Consider the following 23,938-nt stretch of genomic DNA (forward strand, 5'->3'; position numbering starts at 1 on the left):
CCGGCCGCGGCGGCTAGAATTTCTTTGGAGGAGAAATTCTAGAGGCCCGTGTATTGTGCGATGTCAGTGCACGTTAAAGAACCCCAGGTGGTCGAAATTTCCGGAGCCCTCCACTACGGCGTCTCTCATAGCCTTAGTCGCTTTGGGACGTTAAACCCCATAAACCAAACCAAACCAAAACGTTCGTGCTGCGAGTACTCGGGTTGAAGGCCAGGTCACATATAAGATCCAGGTTTGACTTAAAAACACACTAATACTTGAACTTGCGGCTGCAGTAGAACAAAATGGCTGCAAATTTTACAGCACTACACGCACGGCATAAATAACATAGGCTGCTGTGCACGTAAGTGGTTTTAGCCAAATACAAGCCCAGCTTCTTGATTTCCAACGTAGCAGAGTACAGGACATCCGCAGGAATTTGGTGCAGGACAGGGGTCTTCAGCGAATCACGTGGCCCCATCTACCTGGTGGCGAGGCCTTTGCACCAACCAGCCGCTAACTCGTCTGGCTTGCCGACTGCTGCAGATACCAGCATCATCCGCCAGCTGCGAACGAAACTGGTCCCGTTTCGGAAACGTCCATACAAGGATTCGCAACAGGCTTTCAGGGGAACGGGTTCGAAAGCTTGTGTATGTGCAGTCGAACCTAGCTGTGGGCACATATTCAATTCATGCTGCTGCGCGTAGTGCCGCATCCAGCGACAGTGACTCTGAGTCCGATATGGAGTGATTTATAGATCAGCTTTCATGTTCCCTTTCCCGGTGCAATAGAACAAGAAGTTCGTTCCACAAATATGATATTTATATCTCCATATTCGCCTGAAGTACAAATCATTATCTTCTCGATGCAATAGAACAAGAAGTTCGTTTCACAATATGGCATCTATAACTGCATATTCGACTGAACTTCGGAACATTATTATTGATCGTTGTGCTGTTGCAAATAAATTTGTTTTTGTCGCGTTTTGCAAAATTTCCAATATTTCATGAAAAAAAAAAACCTGAAAAAAAAAGGTTTTTTTTTCATGCATTCAAAATTTTCTGAAATTTTGCATCTCTAGGCACAGCACAGTCGCAAATTTCCCCGGTCGAAACAGGAAGTCTGTGCGGTATCATTTCAGTAGCTTGGAGCAAGCTTCGGAATTTGCCTTTTTCTTAAGAACATTAGTTGCTCTTTCAACGTTTCTCGATGTCAGTAAGCCTATCGCGAGCACATGGGCTTCGAAACCCGGCGTATTCTACGTGGATGCCTCCGGCCCCCACCATGGGGGATGGTTCACGGCCGCAGTCGTCCACGAATCCAAAACAGTGAACGGCCTTACTTTCGAGCCCGTGACATAACACACGCGGAGGAGGTCGCCATTGCGTTGGCTGCATCTCATTCCAATTCAAAAACAATTATTTCCGACTCGCGAGGGGCATGTCGGAACGTCGAGCAGGGCTGGGTACCGTATCTAGCCTACCGCATTCTCCAAAACAGCGTCTATACCAGGGACCCCGCTCACCGGCGTATCGTTTGGGCTCCTGCTCACATGGGCCTTGAGGGAAATGAGGCAGCTGACGGCGCCGCCCGCGCGCTCTCTCACCGGACATTCCCCTCCGACCCCGACGATCAGGAACTCGAATTCACTCCAGCTTACTCGTTTAAAGACATTTCTTTACTTTATCAATCTGGCCATAGTCTTTATCCCCGCCCATGTAAAGGTCTCTCAAAGGCGGAGGAGCGGCTTCTGCTTCGCCTATATACAAATACTTTGCTGTGCCCGGCAGCTCTCAAACACTTTGACCCTTCTTTCTCTGGCAGCTGTCCGCACTGTGCGGAGAAGTCTTCGGACATCTACCACATGGTGTGGGCCTGCCCCTCCAACCCTGCTATCCCCCCTCACCCCAACCCAACCCGGGAGGACTGGGAGGCGACCCTGCTCGGCTGCTCTGACCTGCAGGCCCAACGGGTCCTGGTCGCGCGAGCCCGGGCAGCGGCCGACGCCACTGGGGTCCCGAACTAGGGACCTCCACCTTGTACTTGTGAGGGCTGGCCCCCTCTGGGTCAGCTCATACCTCACCTCCCGAAGTTTATCTGTAAATAAATGTTTTCCACCACCACCATCCTCGTTGTGTGTCACAGTGTTCCTTTCCTTTTCAGTTTTCTTCCTTTTCTTCCTTACGTGGATCCTCATGTTTTGACGGTTAATGATAATAATCGTAATAATAATAATGTACTTATTGTTGAAAATCTCATTGCATATGTGGCTGTCTTATTATTCTTAGTGTCAGATATCTGATGATAGAGATACAACATACCATTCTAATTTTTATTATCTTTTTTCCCTGCTAGCTTTTGTTATGTTACTCCCGTACAGTTCCTTACAGATATTGGTATGGCATGCGGGGTTTCACAGCCTGATTCTGCACTGCTGTGAATAACGCTTAAGTGGAAGGCTGTGGATGAATTTCGACCACATGAATTTCTTTAACGAGCACGAACAGCATGCAGCAGACGTCCGTCGAAACGCGGCCGTCGCGACAGAGTTTTGACGCCGGTGTCTCAGGCTCATCACTCAACTCTAAAGCAATTCACTGTCATGTTATGTTTGCAAAGCATTGTTTCATGCGTTATAACGTCCTGTCAGCACCTTATAGTTTCTAATCGTGTCACCGCTGCGTGCTCTTGTCCTCATCTGTCGTAAGATTCAACCGGTAGGAGGCAACAACCTCAGGCAACAACCTCTACTTACGTTATTCCTGTCAATTAACTAAACTATACAGCAAAATGGATGCTCAAAAGACAAAACAAAAAGTGTCCAAGTGGTTATGCTCTACTGGGTAACGTGCTAAACTCAGCAAAAGCTGTCGCCGTGTTTCTGACTGTGTCTCGCTAATTGCTGAGACCCACAGTAAAGTCTCAGACTTACAGACTTTGTGGCAACTTGCCTGGCTCTGGTCACGTGGGCGGCGCTGGTCACGTGATGACACGTGACCGCACGTTGACGGTCTACGTTCTGAATCCTCGGGGAAGGACTCCGTATATAACAGTTTTCGCTGTAAAAGCAGGAGGCGCCACGAACAAGCATGCTCGACCAATGGGCACAACTGATCGCCCTACGAGGCACAAACGATCCGAGTGAGTGCCCCGCAGCTCACCGGTGTCGTTTCCGCATCCGCAGGTCTCGAGTGGAACCACACGGATCTGGTGCAAAACTACGTAAGTGGACGCATCTCCTTACCGCTGCGAGTCGGTGACGTGAGGGCGAGACGTGGGTGCGACCGTCGCGCAGGCGCCCGAGGCCAGCTACGACTTCAACGACGACGACGGAGACCCGTTCCCGCGCTACGATCCGCAGGACCTGAACAAGTGAGCGCCACGCCTCTATTCTAGAGATGTATGCCTCTCGCTTCCCTGCCTAACTTCTGTCATTTTGCTCCGACCAAACGGCGCTGTGGAATGGACGATTTCTGAGGCATTACTTTCCTCTGAAAGAGTTAGCTGCTGGGCTGGTTGGTTGTCAGTAGCTTGTATTGTGTCTTCTTTCTTGTGCGATATACGTCTCACGGTAGAATCCTTTTAATAATGCTTTCCTCGGTCAAGGTTTCGAAGAATTTATGCCTTTTGCGTATTTCTCGTGGTAAGCCACGTATATACCGGTATACAACGGTAGTCCACTCGGTTTTATGTTATTCTGGTGTTTTTATTACTTCCGGCGCACGTCGCGCGTAGGTTTCAGCAACGACTCGTGTTTCGCGCATAATTCCACGTTCGATAGATCGAACCACAGTGTTGATTTAACAGCTTTAAATATTAGGTTCGTGCGTTCGAAGTTCACCGCAATATAACACTGTGCCCTGAAGCAAAATATTTAAAAGTTGACTAGTTAGTTAGTTATATTTTAACAAAACTTTATTACGGACGTAGTGTCCACCTTACCGCATATTCCACCTGCACAGGCCTCAGTAGCGTATTTTTCAAGGCTTTTAAAAGAAAAATCTTTATAGACTAAAAAAACACCCGGTACATCCATTGCGTGCCAACGGTTCACTAAGGCAAGGCACCTTTATACGTTTGTGCAATTGACTAAACGTTCAACTGAATTCAATTGGTTTACTTAAACTCGGGCAATGCACCTTTATTGAGGATATTTGTGTGCTTGATGTGCATCCTTTGGTGGTAATTCATAGCACGAGTGGGAGACACATGCAGCAAGCGCTTGCCCTCTCCCTTTGGCGCTCGCTTTGCGGCGATAGCACAGTGAGGGGCGCTTCGCGTATAGATTTACGGCACTGGTTGCCGTCCGGCGTAACACAACAAACAACGGCTCTGGAAAGAGGAAGCACCGCGCGATGTGGGAATCTAGTTCGCAACTGGAAGGTTCGAATCCGCATGCTGTTAATGACTTGCTAAAAATCACAGTGACATTTTTCACGCATTGTCTGCACTCTAAGGACAAATTAGACTATATAGGAGTAAAAGGGAACAAAGCTGTCCTCTAGCGCACTCCCTTTTAAAGGGAAGGGCATCAGGTTACTGTGCTTTTGCAATGCGAACATGCCTCCGTTGAGAAGAGTAAGCATTTCGTATATTTCATGATTCAAATCTTCTCCGGGACTTGGGCAGCACAGCCTGCCTCTAAAAGGGAGTTCGCTAGAGGACGGCTTACTCCCTATTTACTCCCACATAGGCGCGTATTCGTGTTCAGAGTGTAGTCAATCAGGCGGTTTCTGTCCCTCGCAGCCACGGGACCCGCTGCGCCGGGGAGGTGGCCATGACGGCCAACAACCGCAACTGCGGAGTCGGAGTGGCCTACGAGGCACGCATCGGAGGTGAGGGTGTCCGCTTACGACGACGCTTCCTGGCTCTGCTGCTATCGCTGCGCCCGCCATCAATGCATGCGGGGTCCCGGCTGACAGGGAAGACCGTAGACAGTCTTGTGTTGCATCAATATACGCGAGCTTGGACATGTTAAAAAAAGATGAAATCATTTTAAACTGAGAAAAAACCAGTCACACAAGACGACGGACAAGAAGAGAGAACACACCACAACGACTGGACTAACAACTGAAGTTTATTGGAAAATACATGGTCCGAGCAAGGCCAGCAGAGCATGCGCAACAGCATCATCACTAATCACTGCGCAAAAGAGACAAAGACAAGAAATCTAAACTATCGTGGACGATCTAAAAAAGCAAATTCTTTTTCAAGTAGGCGCACCGAAGTTGTGCTTATACAATCAGAGCCTAACAAACCGATATGATATGCCTCCAGTATTTCCCGCTCCTGTTTTCCTTTGCCTCTACCAAGAATGGTGGCATTGCTAAACAAAGGATAACAGCCACATTCATTGCAATGGCGAGGCAAGTTTGCACCGCCACCGGACCCCAGGGAGGAGTAATGCTCACGAAGCCGGTCATTAATACACCGGCCAGTTTGGCCGATGTAAACTCTCTCGCATGTGAGGGGGAACTTGTACACCACCTGTGCGACACATGTCGTGAAGCGATTCTCATGCTGCGTTGTGCAAACGTGGTTTCTTTCCCTGCCTCGAGAAATGCGCGAACACAGTCCCGACAGCTTGCAAGGAGCAGAGAACACCATGCTCACTCCCTGCTTGGCCGCCACTTTTTTCATGTTGTGGCTCACTTTATGCACGTACGGCATGACCTCGAACTTCTTTCGTTCAGTTGGCCCAACGTCAGTCCTCTTCGTGCGTCCTTTCTTGAGGTTCTGAAGCAGCGATTCAGCCACTGCCTTCAGTCCAGTCCAGTCGTTGTGGTGTGTTCTCTCTTCTTGTCCGTCGTCTTGTGTGACTGGTTTTTTCTCAGTTTACAATGTACCAACTGGCCCGCATTTCAACCCTTCTGCATGAAATCATTTGGCAGACATCCCTGCGCAGCCCCAGCCTCGGCGACCAACTCCGCGCCGTCCGGCAGGCCCGCGAAGCGACGGCGAGGCAACGCCTCGACGTCCCCATGTGGGAGACCTAAGGCCCCGTCGGCAAAAGCTCTGCTGGACTATAAATGAAGTTGTTACCAACCGACCAATTAGGCAGAAATGCCTTGAAAGGAAGTAAGTGTGGGTTGGCCATTGCGGGATAGGCCTCGTAAACGTCATTTCTGCAGCTGCCATTTCTACGGAAGATTGGTTGCGCAGTGGGCTCCTTCATTTCACATACTTTCTAGGCGGAAACGTCCGCGGAGACGCTGAAGTAAGCGTCACCCGAGATTTTAAGAAACAGCTAAGTGAACGTGTTTTGCACTTGAATACGATGTCTCGGAAAAGTAAGAAAACTGATAGCTAGCGCTGCTGTTTTTCTTCACAACGCGAGTGGCTTCCTCCAGCATTTGCATGGGCGATACACGTAGCATGTTTAGGCTGTTGGTGACTGGCAATAACCGCTTCCTGAAATACAAGTGGGACTTTAAGCCATAGTGGCTGGAGTGGGCAAACCAGTCCTTGATGGCTTTCCTTTCTCGCTGTCGCTGTGAGTATCATGACGTAAAACATGTGCTTCTTCCAGGCATCCGCATGCTGGACGGTGACGTGGTGGACGCTGTGGAGTCCACGTCGCTGGCTTTCAACGTTGAAGGTAACCACCATTCTGTATGACAAGAACCAATCCCAGAATTCGCAGAACCGCATCAAGAAGGAACGAAGGGAGTGGGTTGGTTTTCCTAACGAGTACTCGACAACAAATCACATTCACACTGTCAGTCACGTTTTAGAGCAAAGCACAGAATATAACTTGCTCCTATATACCGGGGGGTTAAGCAAAGCCCGCCACTACAGGCCTTTAGTTTACACCAGTGTTGGTGGACTTCAGAAAACAGTAGGTGAAGTGTTAACTAGTAAGCTGTATAAAGGAGTATATGCATCAAATTTTTGGTTGCGTGTTTTCTTCATTGTAATGATGAGTGAGACATTCGGATATATGCATATATACTTCTTTATATGGATATATATGCTTCTGCATTCGTTATGATTTTGGCTTTTCAAGCAGGCTGGCTTTAGCGTAAAGGTGAATTAAAACAACGAAACAACGATTATATCGCAGTTTTTTCATGGCTCACGTGAACTGTACTGACCTTTGACGTCATAGCCGTTGCTCGGCTGTTGAAACCGAAACTGGAATAGATATGTGAAGAAATTTGATTATAAATTATTTAGCGGTCGTAAGCGAATACCATGTGGTTATCTATATATACTAATGGCTTACGCATCTTTACGAAGAGGAAAACATGCAACCGAAATCTGGTGTTTATGCTCCTTCAACCGAATTCTAATCTCAATGTCTACCTTACAGTTAAGCACCTGGTTGCAATTGGAGATTTGTAGCTGGCCCTTAATAATAGCCATATCAGTTTTCAGAATTTCGAGACCAAGATTACGGTTGGCGCTGTAGCTGAAACCATTTTTTTCGTTGTCACGCCTATTATCACACGTCACACCGCGGCGCACATGCCACGTGTGGCCTCCTCTGTCCCACCTGGGCTAAAGCAGCGAACTGCAGCATGGAATGGACCATGGGAGGGATAGAAAAAAGGTCACGTGGCATGCGCGTCACTGAGTGACGGCTACTTATGAGCGTCGCTGTGTGTTCTCTACAGGTTCGGTTTGCTTTATTGGGGTTTAACGTCCGAAAGCGACCCAGGCTCTGAGAGACGGCGTAGTGGAGGTCTCCGGAAAACGGGCCTCTAGAATTTCGCTTCTCGAAATTCGACCGCCGCGGCCAGGACTGAACCCGCGTCTTTCGGGTCAGCAGCCGAACGCCATAACCACTGAGCCACTGCGGCGGTTGTTCTCCATAGGTTGGGTTTTTAAATGGCGCACGATATAACGGAAATTTGTTTAGCTACAGCGCCGACGGGTAATCGCTTTCTCGAAATTCCGAACCAAGGAAAATAATAGGGGTGGGGTTAAGAGATGGAAGAAAATAGAGTTTGTCATGGATCAAATGCGGGTTAACACTAACCCTAAAATCAAGATGAAGAAATGAGCATGACCACGGTATATAATGCGGAAACTATATAGGTAAACGTAAATTAGTATAATTTACGAAACAGTGAACGCAGCAAGGGTTGGTAGGTGAGCAAATGAGATTAGGACGATAAGGGTACCCCCTTGGGGTGGTAGCCACACCCCAAGCAGCACAGCTAGCAGGCTCAATGTTGGAAAACGTATTGCCAAATGCCAGTCCTGCAAAGGACCAGTGTGAAACCTCCATTTCCAATGTTGGGCCGATTGCCTGTGCTTCCGGGGACTACGTTGGTGCAGGACAGAGTTATTTAAAAATCCAATGGAGATGTCTTTGTCCTGCCGTGGACGTTACTGGACTGCCGCTGATGATCATGACCAAAGTAAGCCCGTGAAGATCGTGCTCTTGTGCACACGAAAATTGCACAAATGTTCGCTGGTGTAGCTATGTTTTCTAAGGATTGATTGATTGATTGATTGATTGATTGATTGATTGATTGATTGATTGATTGATTGATTGATTGATTGATTGATTGATTGATTGATTGATTGATTGATTGATTGATTCGCTGCAGCCATCGACGTGTTCAGCGCCTCGTGGGGTCCCTCGGACGACGGCCGCACCGTGGACGGTCCCAAGCGGCTGGCCAGCGAGGCGCTGCACCGTGGCGTGACCAGGGGGCGCGGCGGCCGCGGCTCCGTCTACGTGTGGGCCTCGGGCAACGGCGGCGCCAAGGGAGACAACTGCAACTGCGACGGCTACGCGGGCTCGCCCTACACGCTGTCCGTGTCCAGCGCCAGCCAGCGCGGACGCTTCCCCTACTACGGCGAGAAGTGCGCCTCCACCATGGCGGCCGCCTACTCGTCCGGCGCCTACACCGACCAGAAAGTGGTATCTATCTATATATACGCCGCCGGGAAGACTGCTTCGCAGTGTGCAAATGAAGGGCTCTCTGCAGGCGTCGTTTCACACTTGACTACACTTTGCCGAAGTGCTTTCGAAAAGCATGCAGGCAAAGCAGCCTTCTCAGTGCACGTGACTATAGTCAAAAAAGCCAAGTTTTGTCGAAGCACGGCGCCAAGGTCATTCGCGTTTTCTAAATCCTAAAAACTGATAAGGCTATTTCTAGCGACTGCCTACAAACCTCTGTTTGCAAACAAGCGCCTAACTCTAGCAGCTAAAAAGTTAATTATTAAAAATTAGTTAAGCATGCTTAGTTAACGACTCGCTGGTTTTCTGGTGTCCACCAACATTGGCAATACTTGCTGGAAAAGCCATATCTTTACCTAAAAAAAAAACTATTTTTTTTTTAGAATTTTACGTGGTTCCGTATCGCTGCGGTCATTTGTTTCGATAATGGATGAGCATTTGAGTGGACAATTTGGAATGGTACCAATGCAGTTGACAAACGCTGCTTGCAATTCAAGCGTTATCATATGACGAACGGTTAGTACCATTTCCACGTATACTGCATTTGTTTATCCTCTTCTGTCACTAATGAAGTCTCGCTCTTGAGGCGTGCAAGCGCGTCTCCGGCGGGAGGCATAGTGTCTCGCTCAAAATGCATAATGAACGTCAGCAGGGGGTGCGCAATATCCATCTATACCGGTTTCGCACTTGGACGAGACAGAGAGAAAAAATGTGAAAGATGCATCCGCAAAACTCCAGGGGGGCAAATTTGCAGAAATGCCGCCCCACCGAATGCGCTTTCGAACTGCGACGAACGACAGCCCCGGTAATCCTCTTCTCTTCTCACTTAAGCTCCCTTAAAAGCCCGTGTATTATACCGGTGCCATCTTATCTCTTCCCAGATCCCATAAATAACGTGGATAACGTGGATAACCTATCTGCCTCTACGCCGCCCTGTTTGTTTTACGTGGCCACGGCTGCGGTTCCCGGCTACAAAGACGTGCATGCTCTCTGCTATCGTCTAGGCAAGCTTGGATCTGATTTCTTCTGTAGGTGAAAGTTTCGATTTGGTCTGCCATCGAAGTACGGACGCAAAAGTAGGCCTGCGCGAACATGGCCTGTAAGAATGCCTTTCTGCAGCACTAGAAAATCTGTGTACACCACCACGTGACATTTAAGCGGGCCGAAGTGCGGCGAAGGTGGACTGAGCACAGCGTGGCACCTCTCTCTCTCTCGCAGGCCACCTCGGACCTGCACAACAGCTGCACGACCCAACACACAGGCACCTCGGCGTCGGCGCCCCTGGCCGCGGGGATCGTGGCGCTAGTCCTGCAGGCAAAGTGCGTCTCCCAAGCATTGTTTGCTCGTTGTCCGGGTGTACAGTACGCAGGCATCCACCACGTCTTCGTCATATTATGCAACACACATAACTATGACGTACGTCTATCTCATTTACAGGTGGAAAAGCTGTGCTGTGAGTAGTCCATCACTCTAAACACAAATACGCCTGTATGGGGGTAAAAAAGTAGTAAGCTGTTCTCTAGTGCAGTGTGCTACACGGGTACTTTCGAATGACATCTGAGTCGAATGGCAGTTGAGACTTGGAATGGCATTCGAACTCAACGGACTCCCGCGGTGCTACACACGGCACTTTCCAAACGCATTCGAAATTCTCAGCTCGTTTTCAGTGTACAACGACGACGACGGTCACACTAGTCCGACAACGGCACTATCACGGTGAACAGCAGCATGTGATTATAGTGAACTATCTAATTCACTTTAATATTATTGTAGTAGGACAAGTTTTTTGGTAAACGACACCGACGAACGGTCAGCTTTCATGCCCTCAGGAATTCGGCGGCTGAGCGAAAACACGCTGATGAGGTGACGGTGCGAATACATGCGCGCTTATACATTATCCGTATTGGAAATAAGCGAAACAAACGGCTATATTTCACATGTGCACACTTGGACACTCATTAGCGATAACCACTTGGCAAATTAATTTCAGTCGACGACGACTCCGTTCCCTTCAGCGACGACTAGGCCTAGCGAGTCCGCAGGGTTGGATCGGTGATTGCGGTGGTTGTGAAGAACGAATTCACAAGTTTTAGCGAATGCAAATGGTCAACGAGTGTAGTTTTGACAACAATGACATGAAATCAACAATTGTGTACATCGCAGGACGCGCATACAATGAACGGGAAGCGGCGGTGTGACTCGGGCTGCCGAGCAGTGCTTTACGGCCAGCAGCAGTCGTCGCCGTCGCTAGCTTGTGGATAACAAGTTAGGCCATTTCAGTTAACGCGAACGGTCACCAAACATACTTCTGGATAGAGTAGTTCAAAATAAAGTACTGGGCATGTCGGAGGAAGCCGGGAAAATTAGCGATAAGCGCCGGTCCTACGCGATGTCAACAACCCGGCTGTCAAGTGTTTCTCAGGCGAGCGATCGCGTCGGCGCTTCCCACAGATTGTGGCACTGCGTAAACAAGCACGGGTACAACCGGTACAGAAGAGAAACGATTATTTAATAGAACTAAAGCGCATATTTCGTTTTATGTCTTGCAAACGAGCACAAGCTGTTTCTCTTGCGCTCTCTTTCCCTCCCATCACTTGAATCACGAAGCATAATTTCACGTCTTTGCCTGCTTCATAACTTCTTCCATCATCCAGCTTCAAGACACCCACTTCTAAAATCCCCGATAAGAACTTCAAGTCGCCTCAGCCATAGCCACCCCATAGCCGGTATCAAGACCCGCACATTAGCAATGAATAGTTCATTTTTCCCCAATGCAATAACACTCTGGAATGCCCTACCTAACGACATAGTTTTATGCAACGATCCAAAATCTTTTCGTACAGAACTGGCCCGTCATCTTCAGAATAAGTGAATTCCTTGTCATTTTTTACCACGTGTTGATCATTGACTTTCATCTGTGCTCGCTGCCGCTAGCGAATTTTTTTTCTTTGTATGCTTTCACTGCACTTGTAAACCCTTTATCTTTTTTCTTTATTTTTTTTTTCTCTTTAGCTTTTGAAATTTGTTGTGTGTGTTCATTGTGCGTGTGTTTTTTATGCTTCTTCTATATGAATTGTAGCCCCCTCCTTATGTAATGCCCTTGGGCCTTTAAGGATGAAATAAATGAAATGAAATGAAATGAAATACGCAGCGATGTAAACAGCAGTATGAGTGCAGTCGTCCTCATCGGCGCACTCCTGGGGAAATTTCATGCACACGCGGTAACTGTTCATTGGTGTACTATTATCTGCAAGCACTCACTAAGACAGAACACGAGCTATTTGCTAAAGAAACAGCAGAAAAAAGCGAGTAGCGGGTATCGAAATGAACAGCCACAGAGCCGAAAGCAGTCGCGCGACTGCGGGCGGGGCGAAGCGCCGGCGGCGGCGACGGCTATTGGTCGGTTCGGGCTGTGTTCGCGTTTCGAAGGCATTCCAAAATCTGGAATGTCTCCGCGGAGCTCTGTCGACTCGAATGTCATCTGAACCTAATGCCGTTGAAGAACTTCGTGTAGCAGCGTTAGTTCGGCAGTCGAGTCGAATGACATTCGGTTGGAAGGCATTCGAAACGCCCGTGTAGCAGGGGTATTACTCCCTTCTTATTCCGTTGTGTTTAGAGGGCTCTAGCCTTTCTCCACGTCTCCAAAAACGTAGCTGCAGTTTCTCACAGAGGCAGTTACACTCATTTGCAGTGTTATGTGTTGACGATATAGTGCACGGACGAAGTGAAGACTTGAACTGCGTGAACTGTTACATTTTCCAGAAAGTGGGAACCGGTGAGCTCGAAAGGGCGGCAAGTATCAGTTCAAGTTCCTGCGAGGTGTTTATGAGCACGGCAAAATCGCATTGCCACTCTTTGTGCATGTATAGTAAGCTCACTGTCCGGAAAGGATCGGACGTCCTAAATGGCGTCTTCCGCGCAGCCCGAGCCTCGGCTGGCGCGACGTGCAGCACCTGGTGGCGTGGACGTCGGACTTCGCCCCGCTCAGCTCCAACCGCGGCTGGAAGCGCAACGGGGCCGGCCTGCTCTACAACAGCCGCTTCGGATTCGGCCTGCTGGACGCACAGGCCATGGTGCAGGTGAGTATTGCACTGAAACTATGCACCTGTTCTAATAACGCGTAACGCTTCCCTTCAGCGGAGAAACCGCCGGCGCCGCGCATTGGTAAAAAAGGGTAGTGACGTCACACGTGGAGCGACGGAATTGAAAAGAGATTAAAACCCTCGCATAAATTTTTAACATTAGACCGCACCCTGACTTAGAGATCATTATGATATGTAAGAATGTAAAGTAAATTAATTGCACTGAAAAAAATATTGGATGAAGCGGCGCCATGGTTCCTTTATCACAGAGAACTTCTTGCTGGGTAATTCATTGTAATATAAAGGCCCCAAAAACCACACACACACACACACACACACACACACACACACACACACACACACACACACACACACACACACACACACACACACACACACACACACACGCGCGCGCGCGCGCGCGCGCATGCACGCACGCACACACACACACAAGAGAACGGGACAGAGCACTCTGTCCCGTTCTCTTGTTTTGTGTGTAGTTTTTCGCGCCTTTATATTACAACCAATTACCAACAAGCCCAGCAAGAAGTTCTCTTAAGCTACATAGGCCCTTCTATTTGTGTGTCGTCTCCGTGGCGCTCTGTCCCGTTCTCTTGTCTTCTCTATGTGTGTGAGGTTTTTGGTGCCTTTATATTACAATCTATCACAGATATCTGCCGCTTAATTATGCGACTGAATAAAGTAATATATAAGGACGACGACAGGGTGTTGTACCGTATACCACCCTCTCCCTCATTTGAAAGAAACGTAGTAAGCGCATATTCCTGTCCCAGACTCAACAAGTACGGATTATCTCCGTCACACTGCTGGAGATGCACGATCGTCAAGAATATGCGTCCCATTGCCGGGGAATTTTCTGGGCTGTGCTTAATTTTTTATGCAGTTCTAAAGTTGAAATATAACAGGAATATTTTATAACATTTTTTTAGAAAAGTATGATACGTCCCATTTGAAGTTGGCCTCGATGTTTCTTTTTTTATTATTATTTCGTTTACTGGGCTCTCAGAGATAACTAGAGCGGCTCTAGTTGAGATCTGAAAACAAGAAGTAGGTTTTATAGTTAAAGTAAAACTAAACATGGCAGCACTGCGGATATAAGCGGAGAGCACCATTATAGACGGTGGCAAAATGACGCGGCTCTTGCTGTCGCGAAGCATCAGCCGTATGGGATGGAGGTTGGGCAGTCTAGGCGAGTGCAAGCGTTTTACACGTGTCGGTTCGGTGTGGGAGCATGTGTATTAGTCCTTTTATATAGAGATCGAAGGGGATGTATCTAGCTGCCATCCCCAGCTCATAAAACTGGACCCAGCCGGCATGCCCAGAGTCCAAAAAATGACCCGCCCCAGCGGTAGTGTCAAGGTCCACATGCCCTTAGGAGGATCCACACGCAGAAACCGCACGGAGTGACGTGCACGCTTGTGCTTTCCCAGGCGGCCCTCAACTGGAGCAACGTGGGCCCCTCGGAGCAGTGCCGGCTGTTTCCCGAGGCCCCGTGGGCGCTGCCGCGGCCCATGGTCTCGGCGCAGAGGGAGCTGCAGCTGGCGTTCGACGCCCAGGACTGCCCCCTGGAGGCCCTGGAACACGTCCAGGTGCACCTGGACCTGCAGTACTCGCAGAGGGGAGCCCTGGACGCGTACCTGCGCTCGCCGGCCGGTATGCCTCGCCCTATATATACTGCGTGCGCATGTCGCGCTTCTATACGGCTCTGCTCATAGTCACTGGAAGCTTGCTTTTTGAAGATATGTATTCCTCCTCTGAGCTTGCGGTCTGAACTTACCGAAAGTACGGGCCCTAGTGATCCGATCCATTCATTTAGTGACCTAAACGTGTTTTCTGATGGACAGTCGTGAGCAATTCGAGAAAACAGAGTTTGGGCACTAATTTATTGTTTATTCCTGACTTTTTTTAGTTTGTGCACATAGCAACGATGATTTCGATAGCCACACACTCAATTCCACCGCACCGCCGGAACATATGTCAGGGTCGCAAGCAGATCACCCGATGCTCCCGCACTGCGTGTCCTTTAAGGCACCGCCCAACACTCCCGTTTTATATTTTAGATCAGGTGTGCCCCCCCCCCCCCCCCAGTCACCTCTGCCTTTGCTCTTCGCTCTTTGTAGAGGTGGCATCCGACGGTCGTCATACCGGAGTTTGCCGTGCCGCTCTGAAGCATCGGTCAATCAGTTTCATTAGCGCTCGAAGTGCCGGGGCGGCAGTCGGAGGAGATCGTTAATTGCGCGGCGGCGCTTCCCGCAGGCACCGAGAGCGTGCTACTCTACCGCCGCGCCAAGGACACCGCGGGACAGGGCTTCCGCAACTGGACCTTCCTCACGGTCCACCTGTGGGGCGAAAACCCGAGGGGTCTCTGGACGCTGGTGATCCGGGACAAGGTGAGCGCGCTGCCGCCGCTGCGACGTCGTCACCCGTGCACTCGTCTCGTATTACGACGTACAGCGAAAAGCTTAACCCTTGTGGACCGTGTCATCGGCTTGTACGCTGAGTGCGCCTCTACGCCTTGGTGCAGTTCGGCCAGGACAACGTGGGTAGACTGAACGCGGTCTCCATGACACTGAGCGGGACGCGAGAGCAGCCCGCCTACCAGGCGGTGAGAAATGGACGTCGGCGCTACGATGATGAGGAGCTGGCACAAGTGGTCATCGACGCTGTTCCTGTGAGTTGCCACTTACACTTTTCTTGCGGCATTCGTCACAGAGGCTGATTCTTGAAGATTTGCCGTGAAAAATCCCGAATTTCTTATTTGGTGCTCCACTGTTATGTGAAAGAGCTTCAATGGAGCATGACTGTCTGAAATTTACCGGGTGATCATTTTTAAACTTTGCAGATTTTTATTTTAAGAATAGTGAAAGATACATCAGTGTGGCCTGTGCATGTGGATTGTACAGCAAGGCGGACACTGATAGAGCGCAACTAAATGGCGATTAATTAAAAAATAATTAATCAACTTTCTAAATTTTTGGCTTTAGTGCATAATATATTGAGAAATTGAAGGTCGTCAACATCGAAAGCGAGTCCAGTTTCTAAATTTTCTGAATCGGCATTGTGGTTCGGAATATCGAAGGTGAAAAATGCGCTTTGAAAGCTCAATAGGTTGGCTTTCCCGCGTTGCACGTTCATAAAATAGAGAAGGTAAATAAATGACGAGACACAGTCTGTGCATTTTATGATGTAGAAGTTAACTTGATTTCGGTGACCGTATCACGCGTAGAAACTCAGTTTTGTTAAGTGCAACGCGAAAAAGCTAACTCAGGGGAGTTTGATAAGAGTATTTTAAACACTCGATATTTCGAAGCACAAGGTCGATTCAGAAAATTTGTAAACTGCTCCCCTTCGATTTTTAAGGCTCTCAATCTTGCAATAAAATTGTGCACCCTAAAACCAAGACCTGGAAAGTTGACTAGTTAATTTTAGTTAATTAGTCATATTTTAGTTCAGCTTTATCACATATGTAATACTCCGCCTTGCTGTATACAATCCACATGCACACACCGCGCTAATATGTAACGGTTATTTTAATTAAAATCTTCAAAGGTTACAAAATTCACGCTGTATGCTGCATGGTTACAGTTTCAATTATTATGATTCTAGTCTAGACAGATCACCTTTTTAGATACCATAGGCTGGACGCCTGATAAGAACTGCGCGGCCGTGGTCCTGCAACCGTTCCGCTAAACCGTGGAAACATATACTGTTCCCATGTTCTCTCTCTATTCATGAAATCAGAGAACTCACGCAGTGACGCTTAGCTGCTCACCTATTTCGTTAGCCCGCAACAATGTAACAGCGCTCTTAAGATATACATTATACAGCAAACAAATATCTGACGTCTGTATGCCACCTATAGGCAACGGAGCATACGACACTGTTCCGCGCGCGCTGATCCTTCTAGTTCGCGGTGCCGCCGCAGCGTGGCGTTGATTTCGCGTGCCTCGTGACGTCATGAGTTGCATCATTGTGTTCGAACCAATCAGTGACTGACACCTTGGCCAACCAGCGGGCACGTTGTTAGAACGACAACATGCGTGATGTCACTCCATTATGACCAATCAGAGTGGCGCGTTGCACATGGTGAGTTATGCCAACATAAACGGGAAACTGTGGAAGGAAGTTGTGCACGTGAGCACCCATCCCCCCATGCCGTTTTTGGGCGCAGGAATACGAAGAGAGCGAGGACGAGGAGGCCCAGCGAGCGGCGGCCGTGCAGCAGCGGAGGAGCCGCCTGCAGCAGGTGCTGCTCAGCGAAAACTTCGTCCACTGAGCCCCGGATGCGACGCCCCGTACCAAGTACGTCCTGTTATAGACGCCGTGCGCGATTGGCGCGTGGACCGCGAAGCGCTAACTTATAGTATACCAAAGCCACAGAACTGTCTGGCATTTGGCGGCCGTAAAGACACCCATTTTTACTCAAGCGGCACGCAGCGAGGTAAATTTGCGTTGAAAATTGATTGTGAGAAAAGGCAAGGCGCGCGAACCTCAGCTTTACTCAAGGCGCAGTAACTGTCTCAATCTCGTGGACACTTCAAATGTGCTGCGAGAAAAGAGGTGAAGGAGAAAGTGGAAGAAGTGAGGAAGAAAAGACGGCGTCGTGGAGAGACAAAGAGAACTTTTTTTTTTTTCAAGGTCAAATCCGACCTCCCAGGGGAGAGGGAATTACCACTCCTCGCCCAGCACGTCGCGGACGAACTCAGTCCGGAGTGGCAGTAACCTTGATGCGGTCCCCTGAGGTAGAGCTAGTCAGCTTTCCCAGTCCTTGGGGCGTGCGTGCCTTTGTATTGATTTTAGGGTGTTCTGTTTGGTGGCTTGGATGTGCGGACACTTCCAAAAGATGTACTTGTGCATAGCAATATGTGCACGCTGGATTTCCGGGTAGACGACGAATGTAGGGTTTATAGTCTTGCGTCATCAGTGTGTGTGTCGTGGCGAGCTCAGAATTAATTTCGACTTGCCTGTTGTGCTTTGAGCGGTACAGGTTGATGCTCTTTGTTTTACATTTTTTTAGGATAGCCCCAAGCTATCGAATGCCTAGTGTCTTTAACGCACGCTGACATCGCACAGCGCACGGATGTCTTTTGCATTTTTTGTTGCGTTAAGTTTCTCATTGAAAAAAATTAATTTAAAGAAAAAGAAAGCGCATGTATTTTGCGTGATTTAACCAAAATTTATTGCACCGATTCTCTCCCTGCACCAATCCACTTGGACCTGCTATAGCGAGAAATCGCAGGGGGTGACAGGTGAATGGGGCTTGATCGGATTAAATGCGGCGCCATGAAAATCGGTCGGCGCCATTGTCTGGAGGGCCCCCTTTTGAAGGGTATCTGGCCGCTTTGTTCTTGAGTTCTATCCGACTTTACATCTCCAGCGAAACATTCAAACAATCAGCCAGGAGTAGCCGAAAGGGTTGCCACTCATCTCTGCACCAGGAGCGTGGGCAGAGGGGATCATTTGTACCGGCCGAGCAAACCAACGCGTGAGCAAACGGTTTCCTCTTCTCTGCCGAAGCCTACGTCACCGCGCCGTCTCGTGCAGGCTTCATTAAAATTTCCTGTTGGGCGAGTTGGTAGCTCCTCTTGATTCATTAAAATTTCCTGTTGGGCGAGTTGGTAGCTCCTCTTGAGAGGTGTCGCGCAGACTTGACGTTTTCGTCACGTGATGCGCTCCATCGCCTGTGTGAGTACCGTGTTTGCAGTCGTCCCGTCACTCGCCGTCGCCACGTTCGCGATGTTTGCAAGACCAGTTAATAAACGCTGTTGCTCATGTCGCGGTTAAGCGAAGTAATTGTGTGCTTGCAATTATTGCTGAGAATTGGAGGAAGCGGGACAGTTTTTCTCTTATGGGGTGGAATAAGGGACGAAAGTGAGCAACGCTCATTGAGGCAGCTTGTTCGCCCCAGGTGTCTGACGTTTCAGTTTGGCCGCCAGGCTAACACTGTGGTCAGTTGTTTAGAGCGAACGAGTTAAGCACGCCAGAAATGTGGAATCTGCCATACCTGATGACTGAACCTCAGTGCCTGCGCGCCCATAATACACGACAAGCATTGCTGGGAGCCGTCATCTTTGCTTTCTTATAACAGTCGCAGCAAAAAGGCGGTTTCCACAATTTCCTGTGCACGCTGCGTGCCGCAAGTGAAGAAGCAGCGATGGGATAGGACTCGCGACCTCTTGTCGACCTGTGATGCGCAGTCCTTCTTATATACTGTGCTCATTTGTACAGTATGCATCATACTTAGAGGGAACACGGCAACGTGAGGCCACCACGCTTCGCTAAGCACTTCCGCTGACAGCCGGCGAGAATGGATGGTAAATGCGCATGCACAGTATGAGCAGGGCCGCCTGCTCTTTCCACGCGTACGCCTGGTGGTCGCCCATTCTCGCCGGATCTCGGCGGCAGAGTTTCGCCTTCCTTTAAAAAGCATGATTCATAGTTACACGCTCTCAGGTGTATAAGGGTGGTCGAACACGTGCTTGTCATTTTTTACCACAATTTCATTGCGCAGGGCTCTTCCCCATGTGCCCCCGAGTGATCCCGCTGCATGGTGCTGCCGGCAGTCACTGGACGGCCGATGACCACAGCAGCACCCGTGGCGTGGCTGAAGCCACCACCGGAGGTTGCAGCGAGCCGCGATTGCCGGAAGCAGTCAAGAGACAGTGTGTCGTTTCCTGTCCATGCGTCCGTCGCACACAACGTGATAAATAAAGACAATGATGTGCTCGTGTGACCCCTTTCGGCAGCATCTGATGGACGTTCCATGTTGGACCGAAAATGGCCGCCACTCGAGGACGCCATTTACGAGAAAAATGATTTCAGATGGGAGTCTACTCGCTGACTTTTTGAACGGGCCATACGTCTTTTCGAGCAAAAACCGGGATGGTTGAAGGAATGTTCGCTAAGGTCATAGCCTCCTAGATACCCTTAAAGGGTCCGTGCAACGGTTTTCACTGAGGGTAACAAAAGCCAAGAGACTGACAGGTATTGAATCAGCCATCATCCTCCCACCAAAAAAAAATTCAATATAGCTTATACGTATAGCACCAGAGATGTTGACGATTAAAGCCGGCCTACCAAATTTTCTCTCTCAACTCGTTCCTCGGAGCGAGTCAGAAAAAAGGTACACATTACAAGCTGGGACCCCGCTCCGTCCACGAAGGCGTCATGACCAATCCGGCTAGGCTGTTTAACTTTTTCCACACGCTTCTCACCACGGTAAGACAACAGGGGGAGAGGGGAAGGAAGCAAATGAGCAAAAACTCCAGCTGTCCGTGCACGCCGCTTCATTCGCCTGCTTCGTCTATAAACATCGTTGTGGTTTTTGGCAAGCCAACTAGAGCCCCTCACTGCTGACGTCACGTGTTACTTATGAATTTAAAACAGAGAAACCGCGTGAGAGGCCGGCACCGGGCGTCGCCGCGAGACGCTGGAGTGGGAATTTTCAATAATTATTTGTAAATTATAGGCTCGCTCCTTGAGAACATGTACGCGGCATGAGCGTTCGTTAGCCTTTTGTATAGCTCACTGGCAAAGACTCGGAAACTTTCAGTGCGAAAGCGCTACTTAATTCACGAGGTCTAACTGGCCTACCAAGTTTGTGTGAAGTCCAGAAGAGGCCAAATACGGGCTGGTTGGTGCATGTTTGAAGAATTGGATAAAACAGCGCAACGGAAGACGAGACAAGAGAAGAACAAACACCAGCGCTGTGTAAAGATTGACCTTGAAGGTGACATTGGCAAAACCTAGCAACAGCCCATGCAGAAGTAAAATAAATATTGTCGCGACTGGGTTTCGAACCCGCGGCGGCCCGAACAGATCAGCTTCGCTGGCCACTGCACGAGGGCACTTATCACCGCAGCCGACCACGCCTCGTGTTAAACTGCAATACACTCTCGCGCAGTGCATTGCACATCATCGTCTGCATCAACTTCCATCTGCGGCATGAACAGATCAGATCAGCTTAATCTCGATAAGAACTTAACCTGAGTATAACATCGTCGCCAGACGTGCCAACGACCCAGAAAAGCAAAACCATCAGCCAACCAGGCTGAACACGCTTTCGCATGTCTACTCGGTTTAACTAGGTTATAACCCTACCACTGATTGGGGGGAGTGGGAAAGGCAGGACTTCGAGTTCGTTTACTTATCTGTTTAATTATTTCACATTTTCATAGTTAGATGCTATTGAATTTACCTACTTTTCGTTTATATTTTTATATTTAACTAATCATGAATTTATTTGTAATGCATATAAAACTTAAACTGAAATGGGCAGCTTTATAAAGATGTACACACGAGGATGATCGACTGCTTTAAAAGGTCTGCTTCAATTGAAACACTATTTCAAATTTATCGACCTTGCTCATGAACAGGGGACGGGCAGCCAACGACCTTTTTTTTTTTCATTCGAGCTGTTTGCCATTAGGCATAATGAAAAAGGGAAAGGAAGTTATAAAAAGGAGTGCAAACAAGCCTCGCTTAAAAAGCCAACGACCTCTGTTGGGACATGATTACAATACAATACATTTTTATTGTCCATGAAAGAACAGAATGGCATCTTAGGAAACAGAAAAGCTGCCATGCAAAGAGACCATTGCATGGCAGCAGCACAGTGAAAAAACAGTGCTGATGTGTTAATTTTGCTTTCACTATCCCTAAAACACATACTGGAAGGCTGAATATGTCCTTTCCGACATCTGGTTGTATAGCTTTACAGTCTACCAGAACATGTTTAATGTTTTCTACATTGCTTCCGCATGCTACACAAATATCACCTCTCTGTTCATACTTGCTTCTATATATTGCATGCTTAAGTCAACCTGATCTAGCCTCAAATAGGATGGTATTGCCTCTTGAATTATCATACAGCGTTTTCTTCCGCAGCTCTGTATTCATGCAATGATTATTTTGTTCCCATTTTTTTCCTTTATGCTTAGCAGTCTCGGTTTCGCGGACCTCCGTTTCGACGTTCATTATTGCCCTGTTGTTGCCTTTCGTAAGCTTTCTAGTCATTTTCCTCCATCGCGTGTCCGCGTTTACTGCTTCCCTCGCCTAAAAGGACGACCAACCCATATATCCCTGTAAAGCTTCGCTTGTTGTCTTTCCATGGGCTCCTAAAGCTATAATCTGCCCACCGTTCTTTGGTTAATCTCTAGTCTTTGTACCACATATTATTTTAAGCGCAGTACAGCGTACGCAGAAGTCAGTCGCGGGACCATTACACCTTTCCACGGTCCTCGTATTACTTCATATCTATTGTATCCCCGTGGTGCTCCATGCTTCATGGCCACGTTCCTTTTTCATTTCGCCTTGAGATGTTCTTCATGGGTTCTTAAATATTCTCTTTCTTGATCAATCCACACTCCAAGATATTTGTGCTTCTCTAAGCGCAGTATTTCACGCTCCTGTATCGATACTGTTCCAGTACCGCTATCGTTAAATACCATAACGCCTGTTTTTTTTGTTTTTTTAACACTCAATTCGAATCCAATGTTTGGTGCTTCCTTTCCACGGATATCCGAGAGGAGTTGTAGCTCGCTTTGGCTATCTGCAAAAAGTACCACATCATCTGCGTGCACTAAACCCGGAGGACATTGGGCTATTGTTTGTCCTTGTCGACTATACGCTAAATTAAACCCAGCTCTACTTTGCTACCACTGAGGACGCCGGCGTAGTCAGTGACACGAGGAGCGTCACTTGGCCCTCACCGGGCTAACACGTGGCGGCAGGTGGCCGTCGGTTCCTCTCTGGTCAGCCAATAGTCCCAGGTATACGCTAAGATACCCGATCACTACAGCCCGGGCGGCCGCCCGAGTAGGTCACGGAGGGGTTTATTAAACGTTGCTCCCCAAAATGACCAGTTTTGCTTTGGGGTCACTCTGATGCGCATTTGGTGTCAGCAACCGCAGTATTCTGAAGAGCTCCTTCACTTCCATAGGGATGCAGATGTTAGGACCACGTACAAGCCAAGGCTACGAAGGTATATAAGAACACTCAACACTCCCGAGAACCAGCAGTCATATTCTATAAAGGCTTACGGACACCAGCTCCCATATGGTTTCACGAGCTGAAGCCAAGGAGTAAATTAAGCGTTAGCAGTCACGTCAGCATAATTATCGCTCTGTATTGAACGCTCTGCTACAAGTATACCCAGGCAACAAAACTATGTCGTCACAGCATCCATCGCGCGCACTTTTGGAGACATTGCGTCGACATCTGCTAAAATTGTCCTGTACTGATTCTCAACGAGTTGTAACCTGGTTCCGTAGTTCAGCTAAATATATCCTCAGGACCCTAAAGCTTGGTCTCAGAGAACCTTGTTGGTCTGTATACAGGACGTCAGATGACAATTTGGCTTATAGAATATACGTACGTGATATTCACGGAAGACAACAGCTTTATTTTCCCTTTGTGCCGGATTCCCAAAACAAACTTCTTCTGTGACCACGGGTTGAGCTTCGTGCGCACTTTTCAGACAGTGGCGATTTTAAAACATTTTATTCGTTACAGTGACGACTATATAGTTCTTTTTGGACTTTAAATCTGCCGCCATAATGCTCAAATTATCGATGTGACCGCGATTACATTTACTAAGTCTCAAACAATCCAATTTCAACGGAAACATGTCTTCTGTTCTGTTTCTTCAACGGGCAAAACTTTTCTTCTTACCGACATCAGAGAAAACCTAATTTTTACAAACGAATACAAGAGGCGTTTGGCTGTAGAGCGTGGATTAGAGACTGTAAAAAAAAAAAAAAGTAAGTGAAGTTGCTGTTAGTTGGAAAGACAAAAGGACTGCAAAGAGAGAGAAATGTAGCGTTTTATTTAAACGCGAGCAACCGCAAAAGCGAGCATCCTTCGACGAGTGAATGAAGAAACCGAAATCACAGTGCGGATTGTGCTGCCCCCTATCTCAGAGGTACGCAGCTGCGAGGAATAC

At 48.4% G+C, this 23,938-nt stretch overlaps 1 protein-coding gene across 1 annotated transcript in view; it reads left to right on the plus strand.

The window, feature by feature from the left end:
• The window catches only part of LOC149371958 (neuroendocrine convertase 1-like), a 45,746-nt gene extending 26,017 nt beyond the window's left edge, over positions 1–19,729 (plus strand). The window contains exons 5-16 of the mRNA XM_089585525.1: positions 3,164–3,201; positions 3,275–3,351; positions 4,726–4,814; positions 6,509–6,577; positions 8,538–8,854; positions 10,112–10,212; positions 12,816–12,972; positions 14,427–14,649; positions 15,253–15,386; positions 15,521–15,667; positions 17,168–17,298; positions 19,508–19,729. Of these exons, the coding sequence (XP_089441651.1) occupies positions 3,164–3,201; positions 3,275–3,351; positions 4,726–4,814; positions 6,509–6,577; positions 8,538–8,854; positions 10,112–10,212; positions 12,816–12,972; positions 14,427–14,649; positions 15,253–15,386; positions 15,521–15,667; positions 17,168–17,272 (1,457 nt within the window). The 3' untranslated portion in view covers positions 17,273–17,298; positions 19,508–19,729. The remainder of the gene's footprint in view (positions 1–3,163; positions 3,202–3,274; positions 3,352–4,725; positions 4,815–6,508; positions 6,578–8,537; positions 8,855–10,111; positions 10,213–12,815; positions 12,973–14,426; positions 14,650–15,252; positions 15,387–15,520; positions 15,668–17,167; positions 17,299–19,507) is intronic.
• Positions 19,730–23,938: the final 4,209 nt, after the last annotated feature.

This window comes from Amblyomma mixtum, chromosome 1, assembly GCF_055824585.1.
Source record: "Amblyomma mixtum isolate Tamu chromosome 1, ASM5582458v1, whole genome shotgun sequence".
NCBI lineage: Eukaryota > Metazoa > Arthropoda > Arachnida > Ixodida > Ixodidae > Amblyomma > Amblyomma mixtum.